The sequence below is a fragment of the Mustela nivalis genome, assembly GCF_964662115.1.
Source record: "Mustela nivalis genome assembly, chromosome: 3".
NCBI classification, from domain to species: Eukaryota; Metazoa; Chordata; class Mammalia; order Carnivora; family Mustelidae; genus Mustela; species Mustela nivalis.
In genome coordinates this window covers 104,999,871-105,019,757 of record NC_139022.1, presented here as the reverse complement: position 1 = coordinate 105,019,757, position 19,887 = coordinate 104,999,871, and the positions used below count along the sequence as shown (strand labels likewise).

The 19,887-nt window shown below is 40.9% G+C and overlaps 1 protein-coding gene across 16 annotated transcripts in view; it reads right to left on the bottom strand.

The window, feature by feature from the left end:
- The window catches only part of SIL1 (SIL1 nucleotide exchange factor), a 208,456-nt gene that overhangs the window by 83,342 nt on the left and 105,227 nt on the right, over positions 1 to 19,887 (bottom strand). For all 16 annotated transcript variants that reach the window (XM_082725574.1, XM_082725565.1, XM_082725562.1 and 13 more), the window contains one exon: positions 5,566 to 5,686. In XM_082725574.1, the coding sequence (XP_082581700.1) occupies positions 5,566 to 5,686 (121 nt within the window). The remainder of the gene's footprint in view (positions 1 to 5,565; positions 5,687 to 19,887) is intronic.

The following is a 19,887-nucleotide window of genomic DNA, read 5'->3' as shown; positions in this document are numbered from 1 at the left end:
GGGCTAACAGGCTGCTCTGGGCAAGATAAGCATATCAGTCTAAAAGTCAAGATGTCAGCAGGCCTTAGTGCCTATAAGAGGCACATGCTCTTAGGGCTTTGCTCTTTTTTAGTCTTTGATTCATCCTAGAAACCCCTTAGAGCCCTAAGAAAAATGCTTGTCTTCTCTAAACCTCAATCTTCATAAACTAATTAATAATAGCTAATCACTCCCATTTATTGAACACTTAACCATGTGTCAGTCACTGTTTTAATCCTTTAAAAGTATTATTTCATTCAACTGATTACCACAATCCTACGAGGTAGGGAAGGTGACCCCTCTTTCAGAAGAGCATCACCCACTGACAGTAGCATGAGGAAGCCACTGCCCTGCCCCTTATCCCTAAAACAGAGGTTAAGTATTTGGGGGCACAGCCTGAACGGATTACCCCCTCCCTCCTCTAAGACTTGGTCGGAACAAATCCCATCATGCTAATACCTCTATTCACTGCCTTAAGTGCCGCTCTTCCAAGCCACTTGCCATCATCCATTCTCAGCCCAACCTACACACACATACAAGTGTGCGCATGTGTGACTGCACACACAGACATCAAATCATCTTCAGCTGGTATGCCCACTTCATTCTTCACTCAGAAAAATAGATGCTATCATCAAGAACATCTTCATATTCCACTCATCACCTCTATACACCAACCTGCACCAAATATACACTGTCTGTTTTCCCCTTTACAGCGAAGGGTAACAGTGTCCTTGCTCCTATTAAACTTATGTTCCAGATTCCACTTCTCTTTTCAAAAGTTTTAACTCCCATAATTATACTTCTCTCTCCTGTCTGCATCTTCATTTTCTCTCTCTGGTTGGATTATTCCTTTGAATATACCAACACTCTTTTTGACTCCAGGGTCTCTAATTATCATGCCATTCCTCTTCTCCTCCTCAGAGTAAAACTTTATAACACATTGTCTTCACTCACTATTCTCATCTTCATGACTTCTACCTACACTGCCATTTGCTCTAATCCGGATTCAGTTCCCACAGCCTACGAAAACTTCTCATCAAGATTACTAAAGTAATTGACGACCAGATCCCATGGACTCTTCACTCATGTCAATCTCGTTAACCACTGTGTGGCATTTACAAAGTTCACCACCACCTTGTTGAAATACCCTCCTTCCTAGCTACTTGTTACTACATTCTACTGCTGCTTCCCCTTCCTTCCTCCTTCTCTGACTCTTTTCTTGGTTCCTCATCTCCTACTGAACCCTATATACTTGATTGCTTTGGAGTTCAATCCTGAACAACCATTTCTATTTCCACATTCTCCACTAGTTCTTTTAAAATACTTGTCAGGCTGGGCACCTGGATGGCTCAGTTGGTTAAGCATCTGCCTTCAACTCAGGTCATGATCTCAGGGTCCTGAGATCAAACCCCACGTCAGGGTCCCTGCTCAGCAGGGAGTCTGCTTCTCCCTCTTCCTCTGCCCCTCCTCAACCTGCTGCTCATGCTGTCTCTCAAAAAATAAAATCTTTTAAAAAAATTAATTAAGATAAAATAAAGTATCTGTCAGGCAATGATGTCCAAAGTTATATCTTTGACCAATCCTCTCCCCAGAGTACCAGCCAGACTGTGGTACAACTAACTGATGTATCATGGATCTCAGATATTCATCAGGCACCTCAAATTTACTACATGTAAAACAGAGGTCTTGATGTTTCTCCCCATCAATCTGCTCCTTTCTCAATCTTTTCTATTTCAATAAATGGTACTTCTAAGAACCTACTTGTGTTAAATCCCAAAATGAGGCTTTATCTCAAATACCTTCCCACTGCCTTCCTTCAACCCCTAAATCTTTATAAGCAAGCCCCCCGGCACCACCTCCAAATTAAATCTCCACACCCAACCACTCTCCATCATGACACTATCTAGACTAAGCCACCATTATAACTTACCTGATCTACTGAAATGACACCCTAATTGTTTCTCTGTGCTTCTTCTTTTGTCCATCCTCAATCTACTCTCCATACACACAGCAACTAGACTGAATTTGCTAAACTACATCATATTTGACTACTCTCCCACCCCAAATCCTCCACTGGATTTCCATTATAATTCTACTTAAATGAAGACAGCTCAACATGCACCTCCAAACTTCACATGATCTGGCCCCTTATGAGGCCACTCTCCAAAACCATCTATTATGCTTCTTTCTTCTCCTACTCTCTAGTCACTCTGGTCATTTTCCTATTTCCCAAACTTGATGGAGTCTCTTCCTTGACAAAGCTGGAGATTCTCCTTTTTCTCTCTGCCTGAGATGCTCTAACCTTAACTCTGTAAAATTAACTCTTTGCATGACTAAATCCCAGTCATTTTTCAGGTCTTGTTTTAAATATCACCTTAAAGAGACCTTCCAAAACCATCCTATTTAAACTGGACTTCCCTAGGGACTAATTACCTTGCTTATTTCTTCCCTACTTTCTACCACTATCTGTAATTATTTCTCTTGCATTTTTATTTTTCTGTTTTTCTGCCTGCCAGCCTAACACTAGCATCCTGTTTCATTTACTACTGTATCTCCAGTACATGGCACATATGCACTCAACAGGTCTTTTATGAAATTAATGAATGGAGCAAGGAAATGGCTCTGTCTTTGGCCCACTCCCTTAATCACAATGCTGTATTCTAACATGTTAAATGCTCAACTCAAGATGGGAAAACCTGATTGTACACCGTCCTTCATCCCTCTGAACCGAAGACAGTGATTCAAAGAAGATGGTTGTTCCAGGGCAAAAAAGACTGATACAATGTTGGGATGTTGACAGGGATATGAACTAAAACCAGTGGAGATGACAATGCCTAAGACATAAATAGCAAGAGAAAACCCAACTGCTAGGAACCAAATATACACTGAAGGCAGTGCCAGGAGAGGCCTCTGAAACAAGTCAGAGTCAGATGCCTTATCCCAGATTTTATTTTTTTATTTTTTTTTTTAATTTATTTTTTTAAAGATTTTTATTTATTTATTTGACAGAGAGAAATCACAAGTAGATGGAGAGGCAGGCAGAGAGAGAGAGAGAGGGAAGCAGGCTCTCTGCTGAGCAGAGAGCCCGATGCGGGACTTGATCCCAGGACTCGGAGATCATGACCTGAGCCGAAGGCAGCGGCTTAACCCACTGAGCCACCCAGGCGCCCCTTATCCCAGATTTTAGAGCCCAGAGTCATTACAGCTCTAGTTAGCAGTGTGGCCAGTCATATATCCAGCAGAACTGGTGGACAGGCTGCCATGGATGCTAAATGGACAAGCTGCCATTGCATGCTAAATGGACCGTACCCATCTCTCCTTAACCAGTGGTTCTAAACTCAGTTGATCATCAACCTCTTTGACAATCTGATGGAAAGCTGTGGGCCTTGTCTTCTTGTCCCCTGAACAGAATGAGCAGATAAGCAAACTACTCTAAAAATTGTGGAAATGAACCCTGCCCTTTGGCCACTGTTACCATTCTGGTACTGAAGAGCCAGGAAGACAATTTTAAGTAGAACTGGAGGAGCCCAAGATGAGGTCCACAGCAGAAGGAAGAAGTCACCATCAGAGGTGGCCAGAGATTCACTGAGTTTACAGCAGTGAAACCCATACCACTTTGTCCATGATTCTGGTTGCTGTTTAGACAGGTTTGCTACTACTAATAAATGCGGAGAAGGAAGAGGATATGTCCAATATACCCTGGAGGCTATTCCAGACCAGAACCCTCAGAAACATTCTGAAGGAGAAAAGTAAAGAGGCAGAAATAAAACAGATTATCTCTCTCTTATGGTGTGCCTATTACAGACCACACGAATAATTTTGATTTCTAGCCTAAAAAGATAAAAGCAACTGACAAAGCATTTAGCAATCTTACTGAAGATCTATGGTAAGGTACTGGAAAAAGAACTTTCCACAGTACTAAAATCAACAAATTCCAAGTTAATCAAGTTCCTAATTCAATATTCTTAAACCAAGAATAAAATAAGCTTTTTATTTAGAAAATAGGACTTGGCACAGAGGTGATAAAAGACCTCCTGACGTACTCTGAGACACTGATATATGTGTGCATATATGTGTGTGCTAGGGATGGAGGGAGCTTGGCAGGGGTTACAACAATGAAATTTTATTCTTTCTTCGATGGTTGTGAGAAATTAATCATCATATGGCCTCCAGGTATAAACCTGTCAAGAGAGATGGGGAAGATAAAGATCCTCCCCAGTTAGGAGTGACTGTGTAAAGGACAAATATCCTTATCACAATATATAATCAAATTTTCTAACAGTAAAAAACACCCACATCTGAGCAGGTTGCTCTGTGGGGTTGTGGGTGCCATAGGACTGAAGGTACATATGGACAGGCTAAATAACCTTTTGTTGAGTACATCAAAGAAATGACTCAGGTTAAGAATTGGGTCTCTCCTTTAACTTCTGGCTCTTATCTAACTGCAGAATATGGTTGAAATAACGAAAATTCAAGGACTGAGTAACACTAACCCAGCTCAATCCATTATTGACTGTCAATACTTGCATGCATTTAGAATAGGGGCATCAACTCTTTGTTATGACCACATAATATTTTAGGTTTTATGGGCCTTATGGTAATCATCCCAACTAACTCAACTCTGCCAGCTAATAGGAAAGTGGACACAAACCATACATAAATGAATGAGCATAACTGTGTTCCAATAAAACTTTATTTATGGACACTGAAATCTCTAACAGCTATGAAATATCATTCTTTTGCTATTTTCCAACCATTAAAAAATGTTAAAAACAACTTAGCTGTGGGCTGCACAAAATCAAGCAGCAGTCCCAGTATGGCCCACAGCCCATAATTTGCTGGTCCCTGTGTTAGAAACCTCATGATTGGTATTTACGACCTTTAAAATTACCCAAATCTAGCAGCCCCTGCAAACCCCATGTCTCTTCCTCCCTCACATAAAAAAAGAACTTGCAAGTAGTACTTACTAATTCAAAGCAAAGAATAGAAAAATAGACAAATTGCCCAAAATCAAATACTCTATAAACTGGTTATTAAAAAATAAAGCAATCTCTTACCATTGGAGAATTTTTATCCTGCAAGAAAGCCTGTTTAATATGGACTAACAAGAGGAAAAGTTAGTCTGAATTAAAGACTTTAAAATGCAATTTTATTGTTCACCAAGGAAGTATTACTGCAAAGCAGAAGGCCTAACAGGCCTGTTTTAATGAATAGATGACTCATCTGTAATCAGCACATTAATTGTTGGGATTCAAATGGGTGCTCTTAAAGTACTGGGAAAAATAGCTTCATTTTTAAAGCAGGTTAAGCATTCCCCCTACAGCCCTTTCTAAAGTATCAATTTGCTTTGCAAACCAATTCTTTCTGTAGATTCTACAAGTAAACTTCCACAAAACCTTGACAGATTTATCACAAATTCTAGACTACTAAACTTCGAATTTTTGAAAAAGCCACAGGAATTTGGGTAAGAAACATTTTATTTTCATTACTTTCAGTATTACAAAATCAATATTGTCAACCTCCCAGTCCCTAGGGTCATCACTGTACCTTCTGCCTTTTTTCAACCCTTTCAAATTACTTCGGAACTTGTCCTCTTCTTGAAGTTTCACTTCTCTTGCCCCAGTCTGGAGATTCAGCCGCACATGGGATCCTGCAGGGACAGCCTGCCCTAAAAGCCAAGAAGAAAGAGGGCTCATGAGGCAGACAGTCCTCAAAGGGACAGTGCAAATGGAATGTTTGGCTAACATTGTGTTCCACTGCCTGACTCCATCCATCTCTCTAACACACACACATACCTCACACATATTTTCTCCTTTTGCTAATACATATCAAATTAAGGGAATGAGGCAGATGGGCAAGGGCATCTGCACTTCAATCAAGAGACCAATAACTCCAGTTAGAACCTGCATCTTTAAGCTATTCTGTTTTCTTTAAACTGAGCTATAATAAGCCTTTCTGTTAATGTGCAGGTGAATAGTAAATACTACTCACCCTTAAGGATGTGGCTACATCCCTGTATCCTTCATGACATGCTTCTTGCCCCTCCCCAACAATCCCAGACAACCCCAGCGAGCTTGCCATTCCACCAAGCTTAGACCTCACCACCTTCTTCTATTCATCATCAGGCTCCTTCTGTGAGGCTCTCTCCCTGATGAGCACAGGGACTATATCTCTTCCTATTTTATTTCCCAAGCCCCCAGACCAGGGTGTGATTGGAAGGTAAGAGGATAGAGCAAGCCAAGGAGTCAGGGAATGGAATCAACAGAAACTAGAAACTAAAAATCTATGCCCAACCATCTCAGAAGAGACAATCCACTAACTGAAAAAACAAGTAATGTGAATGGATGGGCTATTCATACAGTGTACAAAATTACTCAAAGACAGCTGAAAAGCAGGTAAAGACTCTACAAAAAAAGAACTACAGGCCGGTATCTCTGATGAACTCAGATGCAAAGATTCTCCACAAAATATTAGTGAACTAAAAAAAAAAAAAAAAAAAAATATTAGTGAACTAAATCCAACAATACATTAAGAAAGTCATTTACCATGATCCAGTGAGATTTACTCCTTGGGTGCACAGGTGGTTCAATATTTGCATATCAATATTTGCATATCAATGTCACATGGACAAGAGAAAGCATAAAAATTCATTTCAAGAGATGTAGAAAAAGTATATGACAAAATAAAATACCCATTCATGATAAAAACCCTCAACAAATAAGATCTAGAGGAAACATACCTTAATATAATAAAGCCCATCTATGAAAAACCCACAGGTAATATCATCTTCAATGCGAAAAAACTGAGAGCTTGCCCCCTAAGATCAGAAACAAGACAAGAACATCCACTGCTGCCACTTTCATTCAACAGAGTGCTGGAAGTCCTAGCCACAGCAATCAGACAAGAAGAAGAAATAAAAGGCATCCAAATCAGTAAAGAAGAAGTAAAACTTCCACAGTTTGCAGATGACATGATACTATATGTAGAAAATCTTAAGACCACCCTAAAAAATTACTAGACCTGATAAATGAGTTTAGTCAAGTCACAGGATACAAAATCAATATACAGAAATCTGATGCATTTCTATACACTAATAATGAAGGTCAGAAAGAGAAATTAAGAAAACAATCTCATTTATGATTGTACCAAAAATAATAAGATACTTAAGAATATAACTAAACAAACAGATGAAAGACTCATACTCTGAAAACTGTAATACTGATGAAAGATGTCAAAGAAGGGACCGTTGGTGGTTCAGTCGGTTAAGCGTCTGCTTTTGACTCAGGTCCTGAGATCAAGGCCGGCCCACAACAGACTCTGCTTTGCAGGGAGCCAGCTTCTCCCTCTGCCTGCTGCTCCCCGTTTGTGCACTCTCTCTTTCTCTCTCTCTTTGACAGACAGACAGATGGATAGATAGATAGATAGATAAGACATAAACAAATGAAAAGCTATTCATTCCATGCTCATGGATTGGAAGAGCAAATATTGTTACAATGTCCATACTACTCAAAGAAATCTACATTTGTAATGTAATCCCTAACAAAACACCAAAAGCATTTTTCACAGAGCTAGAGCAAATAATCCTAAAATTTGTGTGGCAACACAAAGACCCCGAATACCCAAAGCAATTCTGAAAAAGAAGTAAACTGGAAGTACAACAATCCCAGATTTGAAGATATACTACAAAGCTGCAGTAATTAAAACAGTATGGTACTAGCACAAAAATGGACACAGAGATTAACAGAATAGTGTCCAGATAAACCCACAATTATATGGTCAAGTAATGTATGACAAAGGAGGCAAAAATATACAGTGGCAAAAAGACAGTCTCTTCAACAAATGGCGTTGGGAAAACTGGACCCCCTTCTTACCCTATGCACAAAAATAAACATAAAATAAATTAAGAACCTAAATGTGAGAACTGAAACCATAAAAATCCTAGAGCAGAGCACAGGCAGTGATTTCTGGCTGTAAGAACATTTTTCCAGATATGTCTCCTAAGCCAAGGGAAACAAAACCAAAAGTAAACTACAGGGATTAGATCAAAATAAAAAGCTTCTCCATAGCAAAAGAAGCAACAAAACAAGATGACAACCTACTGAACAGAAGATATTGCAAGTGATATACCTGCTAAGAGGTTAATACCCAAAATACATATGAAGAACTTACACAACTCAACACCAAAAGAAAACAAATAATCCATTTGGAAAATGGGCAGAAAGCTTTGCACTAGTGGTGGGGCAAACTGCTGCAGCCACAACGCCATTAGGAAACAGTACAGAGGTTCCTCAAAAATTAAAAACAGAATTACCATGCAATCCAGTAATTCCACTATTGAGTATTTACACAAAGAATACAAAAACACTAATTTGAAAAGATATATGCACCCTTATGTTTACCACAGAATTATTTACAATGGCCAAAATATGGACATAACCCAAGTGTCCATCAACAGATAAATGGATAAGAAAGATGTAGTATATGTATATACAATGGCATGTTACTCAGATATAGAGAAGAATGAAATCTTGCCATTTACAACAACATGAATCTAGAGGACATAATGCTAAGTGAAATAAGTCAATCGGAGAAAGACAAATACCATACGATTTCAACTCATATGTGGTATTTAACAAACAAAACAAACAAGAGACAAAACACTAGACTCTTAAATATAGACAACACACTCACAGTTACTAGAGGGGATGTGGGTGGGGATGTAGGCAAAACAGGTAAAGGGGATGAAGAGTATATCCATCATGATGAGCACTGAGTAATATAGAGACATCACTATATTGTACACCTAAAACTAATAGAATACCATATATTAACTATACTGGAAATAAAGAAGAATTTTTTAAAACATTGTTTAAAAAGCAAGTGTGCAAGATCACATACTACAAACAGATTGTTACCCAGAAACTACTATATACCAGATACTGTGACAGGTTCTAAGAATACAAAGAGGAATGTTAATGGCCACAGGGATAGAAAATTTTAGGGAAAGGGTTCAAGATATTAGAAATCTAGATGAAATCCTGCTCTGTGCTTTTTCCTGCCAGAGGATGGCATGGCCTTGCTGATGTTGAATTTGATTCAAGGATCAAAAAAGGATGACAATATTTTAAAAATTCCTTTAAGGGAAGCATATAGCATGAGTTCTCTCAGAACTTAGACCAGGTAAACCTTAAGTATAAAAAGGTAATGAGGTAGCAAGATTTCAAGTTTTCTCAATTCTGGCAGAACCACAGTGAACTCCAAGTTCTACTGACCACTGTGTCTCTACCAGAGAACTAAAAGCCAGGGAAATACCATGCCAAGACAAGCTGTTCGGTTCCTGTTGCCCCCACTTCAGTAGGGAGTTTCTGTATCTTTGGCTAAAAAAATTAATGGGAAATTAAGTACATGAGTATATGTACATAACCATCTTCTTCTAACCTCAAAATCAACCAAAATGCTTCAATGTTAAAAAAAATACATGCCCAAAGTAGAGTGGGGAAAACTTTCTCTGGGGAGGCTTCCTGAATAAGGTTAAACTAGTGGTTGAATGAGGCAAAAAGGCTGGGAAAATAGGGAATCCAAAATAGAGCTGTGCGTGCAAAGACTCAGACACAGAAACTGACAGGCTACCTTCAGGCAGCCAGGAGCAAACAAATCAGGGAGAACTGGAAAGACAGGAGGCAGCTGAGGACAAGATCAGGCCAACTGGTGGCAATAACAAGGAACTGGCAACTTCTATGCTTTTCCCAGGATCATGGGGCAAGAGGTATCTTCTTCACCATTAATCTCTCCATGTGTGAAGGCAAGAGGTTGTCTCACCTGGAGAGATCCCAAACTGACAAAATAACAGAGTATCTTTCTAGCCTAAAGGCTAATAAGCAGGCCATCCTTGATATTCCCTTTACCTTACCATCCCCCATACCCAATGCATCTCTAAAACCTAGTGATTTTTCCTGTTACAACATCTCTTGAATTCATTCTGTCCTCCTCACCACTGCTCTTGTCCAAACCATCACCATGTCTCTTCTGGACAGTGCCACAGCCTTTCCGTGGATTCCTTAATCTATTCTTAGCTCCCGGTCCAATGTTCTTTACGAACAACAGTTTGAGGTTTTGTTGTTGTTGTTGTTGTTATTGTTGTCGTCGGTGGTGGTGGTTTGTTTTTTTAAATACAAATCTGACTATGTCATTACCTTGTTTCAAACCTTTTAGGGGCTTCTGACTTCTCTCAAAATAAAGTTGAAAGTCCTCATGGTGGTCAATGAGGCCCATTAGTATCTAGCCCCTGCCTGCCTTTTCAGCCTTGTCCACTCCCTATTCTCCTTTTTCCATTCCATGAAAGAAGCTTGTTTATTCCTACCATGGGGCCATTCCACTTGCTGTTCGTTTTGCCCAGAAGGCTCTTTCCAACCCCAGCCTCCCTATCTCCTCAACTTCCCAATCCCAGCTAACAGTTACTTCCTCTGAGTGGTATCCTCTATTTTCTCAGACCAGACCCGGCTGATCCTGCTCCCTACATTCATTCGCAGCACCACGGACCGCAATCAGTGGTTGCAGTTTAGCGTTTTTATTCATCTGTTAAAAAGAAATGGTCACCTTTATCCCCAGGGCCTATCCTATGGTCTAGTACACAGCAAATCCTCAATAATTATTTGCTGAGTAAAGATTAAAAATGAAAAAGAAGAAATCCTAGCTCATCTAGAGGTGTGTGGAAAGACCAAAAAGGATTTTTACTAGCTCAAGAGGATTCAAAATAATTAGTCATGTTAATAGTTTCTTTTGTAGTAATACTACTACTAGTAATACAAACAAGAGTAGCACTTTGAAATTTCAGACTTTTGATCAAAATTAGAAATGGACAAGGTGAAAAAAAAGTATGTGACTAATAGTTTCAAAACATAACAGGTTATACAATATGCCAAAGTGGCCAAGGAACAGACTAGAATCTTATGTGAATCCACTTATTTGGGGAAAATTCCAAAATTACTCCCTTCACATAAGCCACCACAGGGGGCAAGAGCAACCACAATAGCATTAACTTAAAATACAGGTTACGCTCATTTAAGATACACAAAACCAGCAATGGCAGCAACAGAGGCAGCAGAAAACAGAATATTTTAAATGTTTCCACCCCACTGGGAAGAAGGCCAATTTATCATGCAACTTGACCTGCATCCTTCTAGAGCCTCTATGAAGGGACAGGGACACTCAAAGAGCAGAATGGATACAAAAAGTCACAAGGTACATCCAGGTCAAGAGTCAGCAATTGAAAGGGGGAAGGCAAGGGGGAAGGCAGAAAATATGACAGGGATCCAGAAAGGCCCCTCAAACAGGCCTGCAAAGCCTACTGTAACAATGTCCCTACTACTGGCCCTCTGGGGACAAACCATGGCCTGAATAAATAGTCTCTGACAAAAGGAAACACTGTCCAAATTAAGTAAGGCCACATCATACTTGAATTTTGATGCCCACTAAGAATCTGTCACTGACTTCAATCATAGTCCAAGACCCAGGTAATAACTCTTGCTTTTCCATGGGGGAAAATCTGTGGTGGACTACATTATTGTCACCAACTGTCCCCAACTTTGCCTGTATCCACACCCTTTGTCAGGACCTTGCAGACAGACATTTCTGCAATGACATCCAGATGGCCAACAGACACATGAAAAAGTGCTCCATATCACTCGGCATCAGGGAAACACAAATCAAACCACAATGATATACCACTTCATACCAGTCAGAATGGCTAAAATCAACAAGTCCGGAAATGGATGCTGGTGAGGACATGGAGAAAGGGGAACCCTCCTACACTGTGGGTGGGAATGCAAGCTGGTGCAGCCATTCTGGAAAACAGCATGAAGGTTCCTCACAAAGTTGAAAATAGAGCTACCCTACTACCCAGCAATCGCACTACTGGGTATTTACACTAAAGATACAAATGAAGTGATCCAAAGGGGCATGTGCACCCAAATGTTTCTAGCAGCAATGTCCACAATAGTCAAACTATGGAAAGAATCTAGATGTCCATCAACGGATGAATGGATAAAGAAGATGTGGTATATATATACAATGGAATATCATGCAGCCATCAAAAGAAATGAAATCTTGCCATTTGGGATGACATGGATGGAACTAGAGGGTATTATGCTGAGTGACATAAGTCAGAGAAAGACAATTATCATATGATCTCCCTGAAATGAGGAATTTGAGAGGCAATGTGGGGGGGGCTAGGGGGTGGGAAGGAAAAAATAAAACAAGATGGGATCGGGAGGGAGACAAACCATAAAAGACTCTTAATCTCACAAAACAAACTGAAGGTTGCTGTGGAGAGGAGGTAGGGAGAGGGTGGTTGGGTTATGGACATTGGGGAGGGTATGTGCTATGGTGAGTACTGTTAAGTGTATAAACCTGGCAATTCACAGACCTGTACCCCTGGGGCTAATAATACATTATATGTTAATAAAAAATAAGAAATCAGGGGAAAAAAAAGAAACCAAGATCTGGGTGCTTTTAGCCCCTGTCAGACAGAGCTAAGAAATTTATGTACATGTATAAATTTATATATATGCTCATATACGCATCTCTATTTTGGTATCTATTTTTATATTTATTAAAAACTATAGGTTTATACTTGTAAAAACTAAAACTTTATATCAGATTTCAATCTAACACCACAGAGTTCATTTGTCTTTCCCTTTCCCTTACTTATAACTTCTTTCTCCAGCAGAGAGAGACTTGGCTCTTATTTTCTGCAATGTACTTTTTTATTGTTCAATTCTAGCACGAATATATTTTCAAAATTGGTAACCCATACCCCTATGAGAAATGCTACCAAACTAGATTGCAGCATTTACGTGCAATTCTTTTGTCTCTGACTTCACAATATCTTACCAGGATTATCTTTCCACAAAGTCACTTAGGTTAGTTCTTTTCTTCCTTACCCCCCATGTCGTATGATTATGTTGTTAATGTGTAATGCCTAGTTCATTTGTTAGTGTCTGTATTCCATTTTGTGGTTCCCACTCCTCCACATGCTGGCTGGTTTAACTGTCTGTTTGGGGGGCATCTCAAGGGTATGTGAACTATTTCTGGAGTTCTAAGACAGACTATACAAAAAGAAATTACTGTGGTTTTTAAATCTGGAGGTGCTGTGTTTATTGTGGTAATTCATTCCAGTGGTCCAGAAACAAGGAATTTAAAAGTATCCAATATAAAGAACAGTTCTTTTTTCTGAAATTATGTAGTTCTTATTTTTTTAGTGTTAAAATGTCCCTTTATGAATGAACAAATGACAATGATGGATGATGGTGGGTTGTTTCGATGTTAAGACTCTTAACTCAGCAAAGTATAGAAGTTGGCCTTTAGTCCCCAAAATTTGCTTTTCAATTTTTTCTTACCCATCAAACACCACAATCAGGAAACTCCCCCCATATATTCTACCAACATTCTCCAGGACGTTTGAGAATTATTCTCATTGTACAATTTAAGTGAGGGTATTTTATGCCATATAAACTATATCTCAATAAAACTGTTTAAAAAATACATTTCTTGGATAAAGCATTACCTTCTCCATTCAAATCCCAGAACAGCAATTAGTGTATCTGATACAGTCCAAGGTGACACCACATATTTCCAGGGGCCTGGACAGAGCACTAAGCACAGAGCTTACATAGCCCCAGGATAGTTATAGGTATGGTATGGAGAAGAAAATGGACCCAAGAAAGCCTGAGGCCTTGAAGCATGTGGGCAAGAGGAACCCTACCAGAAGGGCAGGTAAGAAACAGTGATCCTAAGAAGGAGGAGCCAACAGAAATGCCTACAGGAGGCCAGCAAGTTAAGAGAGACCAGTGAGATGGGCCAACTCTAAGACAATATTGAGTGGTGAAGGCTGAAAAAAAATGTCCACTCTAAAAGCAACAAATTTTGAAATACAAAAGCCAAACAAAATAGATCTATAAATGGAATTTGTCCTCCAGCCAGTTTGTGACTGCTGTAAAAGGTATTTCACCTAGTGTTGGCCCCAACTCCTCCTAGTTTCTAGTGATTGGACATTTGCCCTGCCTGGACTCACCACAGTAGGGTCCCCCATGGGGCGTGCCCACAGTGAGGATAACCTGCAGCCTGGCTATGCAGCTTCAGCAGACCCAGGGCCAGCTCAGATGGATGCCATAGTGCTCATTCTCGCCTTGCCATCAGATGCCCCAGCAGTTACATGGCTTTGGGAGTGGTGCCAAGTATGGCCTGTCCCTTGTAGGCTCCTGCCTGGAAAACTCCCCTTCCAGGGATTTCTAGGCTCTTTCAAGTCATCCCCAGGTGCAGTGTCAGGAAATCCAGGATTAGGCTGACAGCCTCCTCAGATGAAAGCTGACCATGCAACCATGAGCTCTCCAACTCTGTGACCCACTCAGCTCTGCCTTTCAAGGCTGGGTGAATTTAGCCAAATTCCTTTTCTTTCTGGAAATTCATGCCCTTATGTGCCAAATGAAAAGAATCTACTATGTCTGTATTCCCTCATGTGTTAGATTGTTGTGAAAAACAAATGAGAAAATACTGTGCCAGTGTTCTAAATAAGTTAAAAGTGCTTCAGGAAACAGAGCCCCAAAAAGGTAAATGTCAACCAGGATGAAACAATGACATCTTACTTATCAAGTCCTATAGGTATGTGTCAACAAGAGTAAAAAAAAAAAAAATCCCAATTATGCTATATTTCTGAACCAATTACCTGTGTCTACAGCTCAGGCTCAATGCCAGCCACAAAGTAGGCCTCCAGAAAGGTCAGCTTCAATGCCAGCCCCCTGCCCCTACCTCCCCCAGAGCCTAAGGAATAGGAGGATTATGGAACAGGAAGAGGTGCCACTCACCTCACTTCAGCCTCCAAGCCCCTAACCAGGGCTGGTCAGAACAGAGACTTTACAGGCCTGGTTGCCATGACTACCACAGCCCTCTCCTCCTGCTTTTTTATTCAAAATCCCCAAACAAGTCCTGGCAAGATCCGTGCCTCACACAAATGAGCATCTATCCTGTCTTTCAGGCAAAACTTGAACTGAACCACTAACAACAAAAAAAAAAATGTGCAGAAACCTCTCTAGAGTGCTGAACCCTGAACCAATGCTTTATGTTATTATATTTTGAAGGGTAACACCAACAGAGACCTTTTTTTTTTCTTTTTCTTTTAAAACAGTGAAACATGCAGCGAACCAGTCTTGACTGCAGTTATATTTATACATTTTTTTTAAAGTACTCAACAATGACAAAATGAGAAAAACACAAAAATAATCTCCAAACTGATTTTTTACTCTGAGTTACAGAGTCAAAGACTCCAGGTGGGGCCACAGGAGAGTTAACTGGCATGGCTTCCCAGGGTGAAAATCACCTTAACACCACTAAAGCTCCTCAGAACAAGAGACCACCATTTTCCTCAGCGAACAGCTACCCAGACAGCTCCTACCACCCTCCAGCACTATGCTCCAAAAATCTCATCTTTTGTGACCTATGCAATGTCTCCTTCCCTGTCCTCAAGGAGGACAAACAGGAGGTCACCAACCTCTTCATACAGAAATCACAGGAGCAGTGTTCTTCAAAGACAAGGACTAGCAATGCTACTTAGAAAACTTCCTGTGTTAGAGTCGGAGAGGTACAGGACAAAGGCTCAAAGTAACCATATGTAGGACACAGTGAGCCTCTTTTCCTACTGGCTTTTCAACAAGAATTTACTGAGGGTTAGGTAAGAACCTGCTCTTCACCAGGCATCCTTTCTATCACAGCTTACTGCACACCCACTGAGGGCCACTTGCTGTGTTGGCCACTAGGAAGAATACCACGTGAACAAGGCCAACTGCTGCCACGGAGGGGTAGGAAGTAAATGAAGGAGAATGGTAGTAACATTTGGAGTTCCAAGTCCAGAGAATGGCTTTCAGAAAGCAAGCAAAGAAATGAACATATTTAGAGGTCACAAGTAACACCCTTTGAAGCATTCGGAGCTCAGCATATAAAACAGGGATACAAGAAGCAAGGAGGCTAGTTGAAAAGCTATGATACTTGTCCTAATCACATGTAATAAAGTCTGAACCAGGGGAATGGGTAGAATGAGATAGTAGTAAGGAATGATCACATCTTAACCAGACAAACTAGGAATCCTCTCATGGCCATCAATCTTTCTTCCCTCAAAAGCACCAGATCTTTATGCATAAGCAATAGTTCTCCCACTAGCCCCGAGTACCTGTCAGAACCCCCCAAATTTAAGAAAGACAATGGGTGTAGTAAATGACAACAGAGGTAATGGGCAGAGGGGTTACTTTTACTCACAGATTGGGAATTCCATGTCTGTTTCCTAGCCTCCTGACTGCCTCTGTTCCCTTCCAGCTATCCTCAATGTGTACCATGTTCCTCTTTAGCTTAGAAGACAACCCAGTAAGTAAGACAAGTAGATACAGCACAGCCTCTTAATCAGGGCACTTGGGATGTTGCATCCATGCTGGAAAGCTGGTTTTCAATAACTCTGTTAACTGTTATGGTCTACTAATTCCTGCCATTTCTTTCGTTTTAAAAATATACTCCCCAGAACGCCTTGTTAGCTCAGTTGGTTAAGTGACGGACTCTTGGTTTCAGCTCAGGTTGTGATCCGGGGGTCATGGATTGAGCTCCATGTCAGGCTCTGGGCTCTGAAAGGACTCTGCTTGAGATTCTCTCCCTTTTCTTTACCCTTTGTCCCTTCCCTGGAGCATCCTCTTCCTTTCTCTCTCTCTAGAGTAAATAAATGAAACATCAAATTATATATATATATATAATACAAAATCCCAACCTACAAAATCCTGAGTATATCCAGACTTTAATCCATTTTCAACTGTGCACATATTCACATGTGAGGAGATGGAGAAGAGCCTCAAGAAAATTCAAAGAGGTAGGGAATCACTGAGACATCAAAGGTTACACAGTTAGAAATGAACCAAAGCATATCCCTACAGTTTTTCCAGCTCTCTAAACCCACCTAGTAATTATTAAGTCAAATAAAACTGGATCTGTAAAAGACTCCATGTAATTGATATTAACCATGAGAGACTAGCAATGAGCTTCACTTAATAATGAGGGAGGATATGACAGCTTGGAAGTGAAGGAGTTAACTGTGCCCATTTCCCAAGGGTCAGGGGCCTTGGCTCCACTACTGCTCATTTTCTGGAGGAGACTCTTGGGGATTCCAGAGTGCCTGCATTTCCCACCCAGGCACAATTTCATTAGCAGCTCATTAGCAGGAGTGGCAACCATTCCTGACTCTTGTTTTTCATAATATTTATTTGTTAATTGACACTTTGAACACAGGTTGACTGAGAACCAAATGAAAGTGCTAAAACCACTCATTAGTCAAATTTAAAACACAAAGATTGTATTATAAACATACCCTTTGTTCTCATTTATTTTCTGCAAACAGAAGTCATAATTTAATAAGGGGCTAAAAAAGGCAAAGTGCAAAGATATTGTACTCCAATTTTTAATCCTTTTCTTTCCCCACCCCATCAATCCCCAGGGCTCCTGACATCATAATTGGCTCTTTTTGTTCTCTCTTACAGCACCTGTTACCTCAAGGGCCAAACATGGCTCTATGAATTATTCCAAAAACAGTATTAGTGACTCCCAACCTCCACAATTTCCCCAGGGCCTGCTGAAGTAGCCCCCCAGCTTGGATGCTCCCTGCAGTGGAAAGAGGGAAAGTCCATAGGAAGGATTGAAACAAAATTTCTAGGACAGAATTTCTCTCTAGATCAGCTCTAAGGGATGGAGCACTTAAATCTCTCCCCTTTTGGGGGTGGGGTGGGGTCACATGCAAATCAGAGTGGGACTAGAGGCAGATGGGGAAACAGATACAGTGCAGAGAAGGCAGTCAAAGAAACAACTGGTCCCAAGACCTTCTCCCACCATTTGAAGGAGACCTCTCTTAAATAGAGGCAACTTGAATAACATGAGGTCACTTGCGCCTTCTTTCACCTATCCAAGTGTGATGACAATCCCAATTTGTTGCATCTTACCTTAAAATTTGAGGTCATCAGTACTGAGACCTACTTAATAGTGTTGTGCTTTGCTTTAATCACTTGTACTGCCAACTTCACCAGGAGCTACAGCCCCTGACATCTGGGGGGCATGGACAGTGGTCCAGTCTATTGGTAGAGGGCAAAGAGTAAGGAAGACCCAGGTTCTAGTTCCAGTTCCACCTCTTAGAACCTCCTACAATTTGGGAAAATAACCTCTGTGACCCATGGACAGAACGGACTCAGAGTACCTTCTCCATATAGTTCACTGTGAGGATTAAGAGATAATACACGTGGGAAGCTTAGGGTTGAGTACCCAGAGCCCTCAGTAATGGTGTTTTGTGCCTCTTGCCCCTCTGTGACTTGTTCCATTTTTCCAGCTATGAGACAGGTAGTAGTGCTATGATAGATGGTCACACTGAGTGTTAACAGGCTCTTAGTACATACCTGATTGAGTTCTGTAGAAAGAGACAAGTACATGATTTTTATAGAATTTTCACATCAAACTGCCTCATTAAGGCTACAAAAAGTTCAGTAACAATAAAGGCTTCAGGGCATTCAAACTGAGAGGGTAGCAAATGAGCCTGTTAAACCAGGTCTGTACCACACTGAAAATACCCACTACAGCTTTCCTTGACTGGGGCAACAAGCAGGCCAACCAAATCCATTTAAGATGCAGAGGGCTCTGTCCCACCCCCCAAGACATCAAAACAGAAATCAAAGAGGTTATATCCAGAAACATAACTTAGGCAAACATGGGGAGCATTTAAATGAGAACTGCCAACCAGTAATAGGGGAGAAGGGTTTCAGGAGTCCCGATAAACTTAACTCAATCACAAGCTTAAGCCAGTTTTGCAACAATGCACCACAAAGCTGATAAAAGCAGCTGCCTTGCTTCTGGCTCCTCAGGGGACTATGCTGGCAGGTACCACCCAAGTATGGGCCAGGAGGCTGGAATGTTTTGGGCCACTGAGCACAAGGTTGGCACTTGTGTATACTTCCAACAAGCAGCCCATTCCACACCTCCACCCCAACATCAAAACAGCTGGTGCTGGCCCTGGCTGAACCTCCCCAAGTTACTCCCAATCCTAAGCACCTAATGTGAACTTTGCAACCATCATTTGATTAAATACACTTTACCCACCATACATTCAGGCTGTGCTTCAAAGTTCTGGCCTTGGTACTCTCTCCCACTCATAACTGGATTCATTTACTACTAAGTGATTATTTCTGGACTGGATCCCTTGTGATAGAAATCATCTCCCAAAAAGCCATCTCTAAGACACCCTCTGACACCCTCTTTTCATCTCCATTTCAAATTTATAAGGGAGATGGCAAATCCCTCAAAACTCCGGGGATGCCAGTAACGTGAGCTAGAAGCAACATTAGGAGATCATGAGAGCTAATCTCCACCGAAAAGATAAATGGTCTCTCCTTGTGCCATGCCCCCTGCCATTGCACACAGGCAAAGCAAGCATCACCCAAGGACAATTCTTTTGGCACTTTCCTTTTGAAACACCTTCAGTGGTTCTCTGCTGTCCTCCCAAGTACCAATACCCCAGCTGACACCCTCTTAGGTGTCAGCTCTTGTCTTAGGTGTCTTAGGACACCTCTTAGGTGTCCAAGGCCTACCTAATCCACTAATGTGCCTGTCTGATCTTCTCTGCCCATCTCCCCTCAACCACAGGTACCCTACACTCTGGCCAAACACACCCAATGCTTTCCTTTGTCCTTGATACACCTCTTTCCTTGCTTTTAGCCTAATTTGAATCCATTTTTTTAATGACCTAGCTTGAACAACTCCACCTGGTTTTATCTACTGTTCTCCCTTTCTTTCAATCTCCAGAGT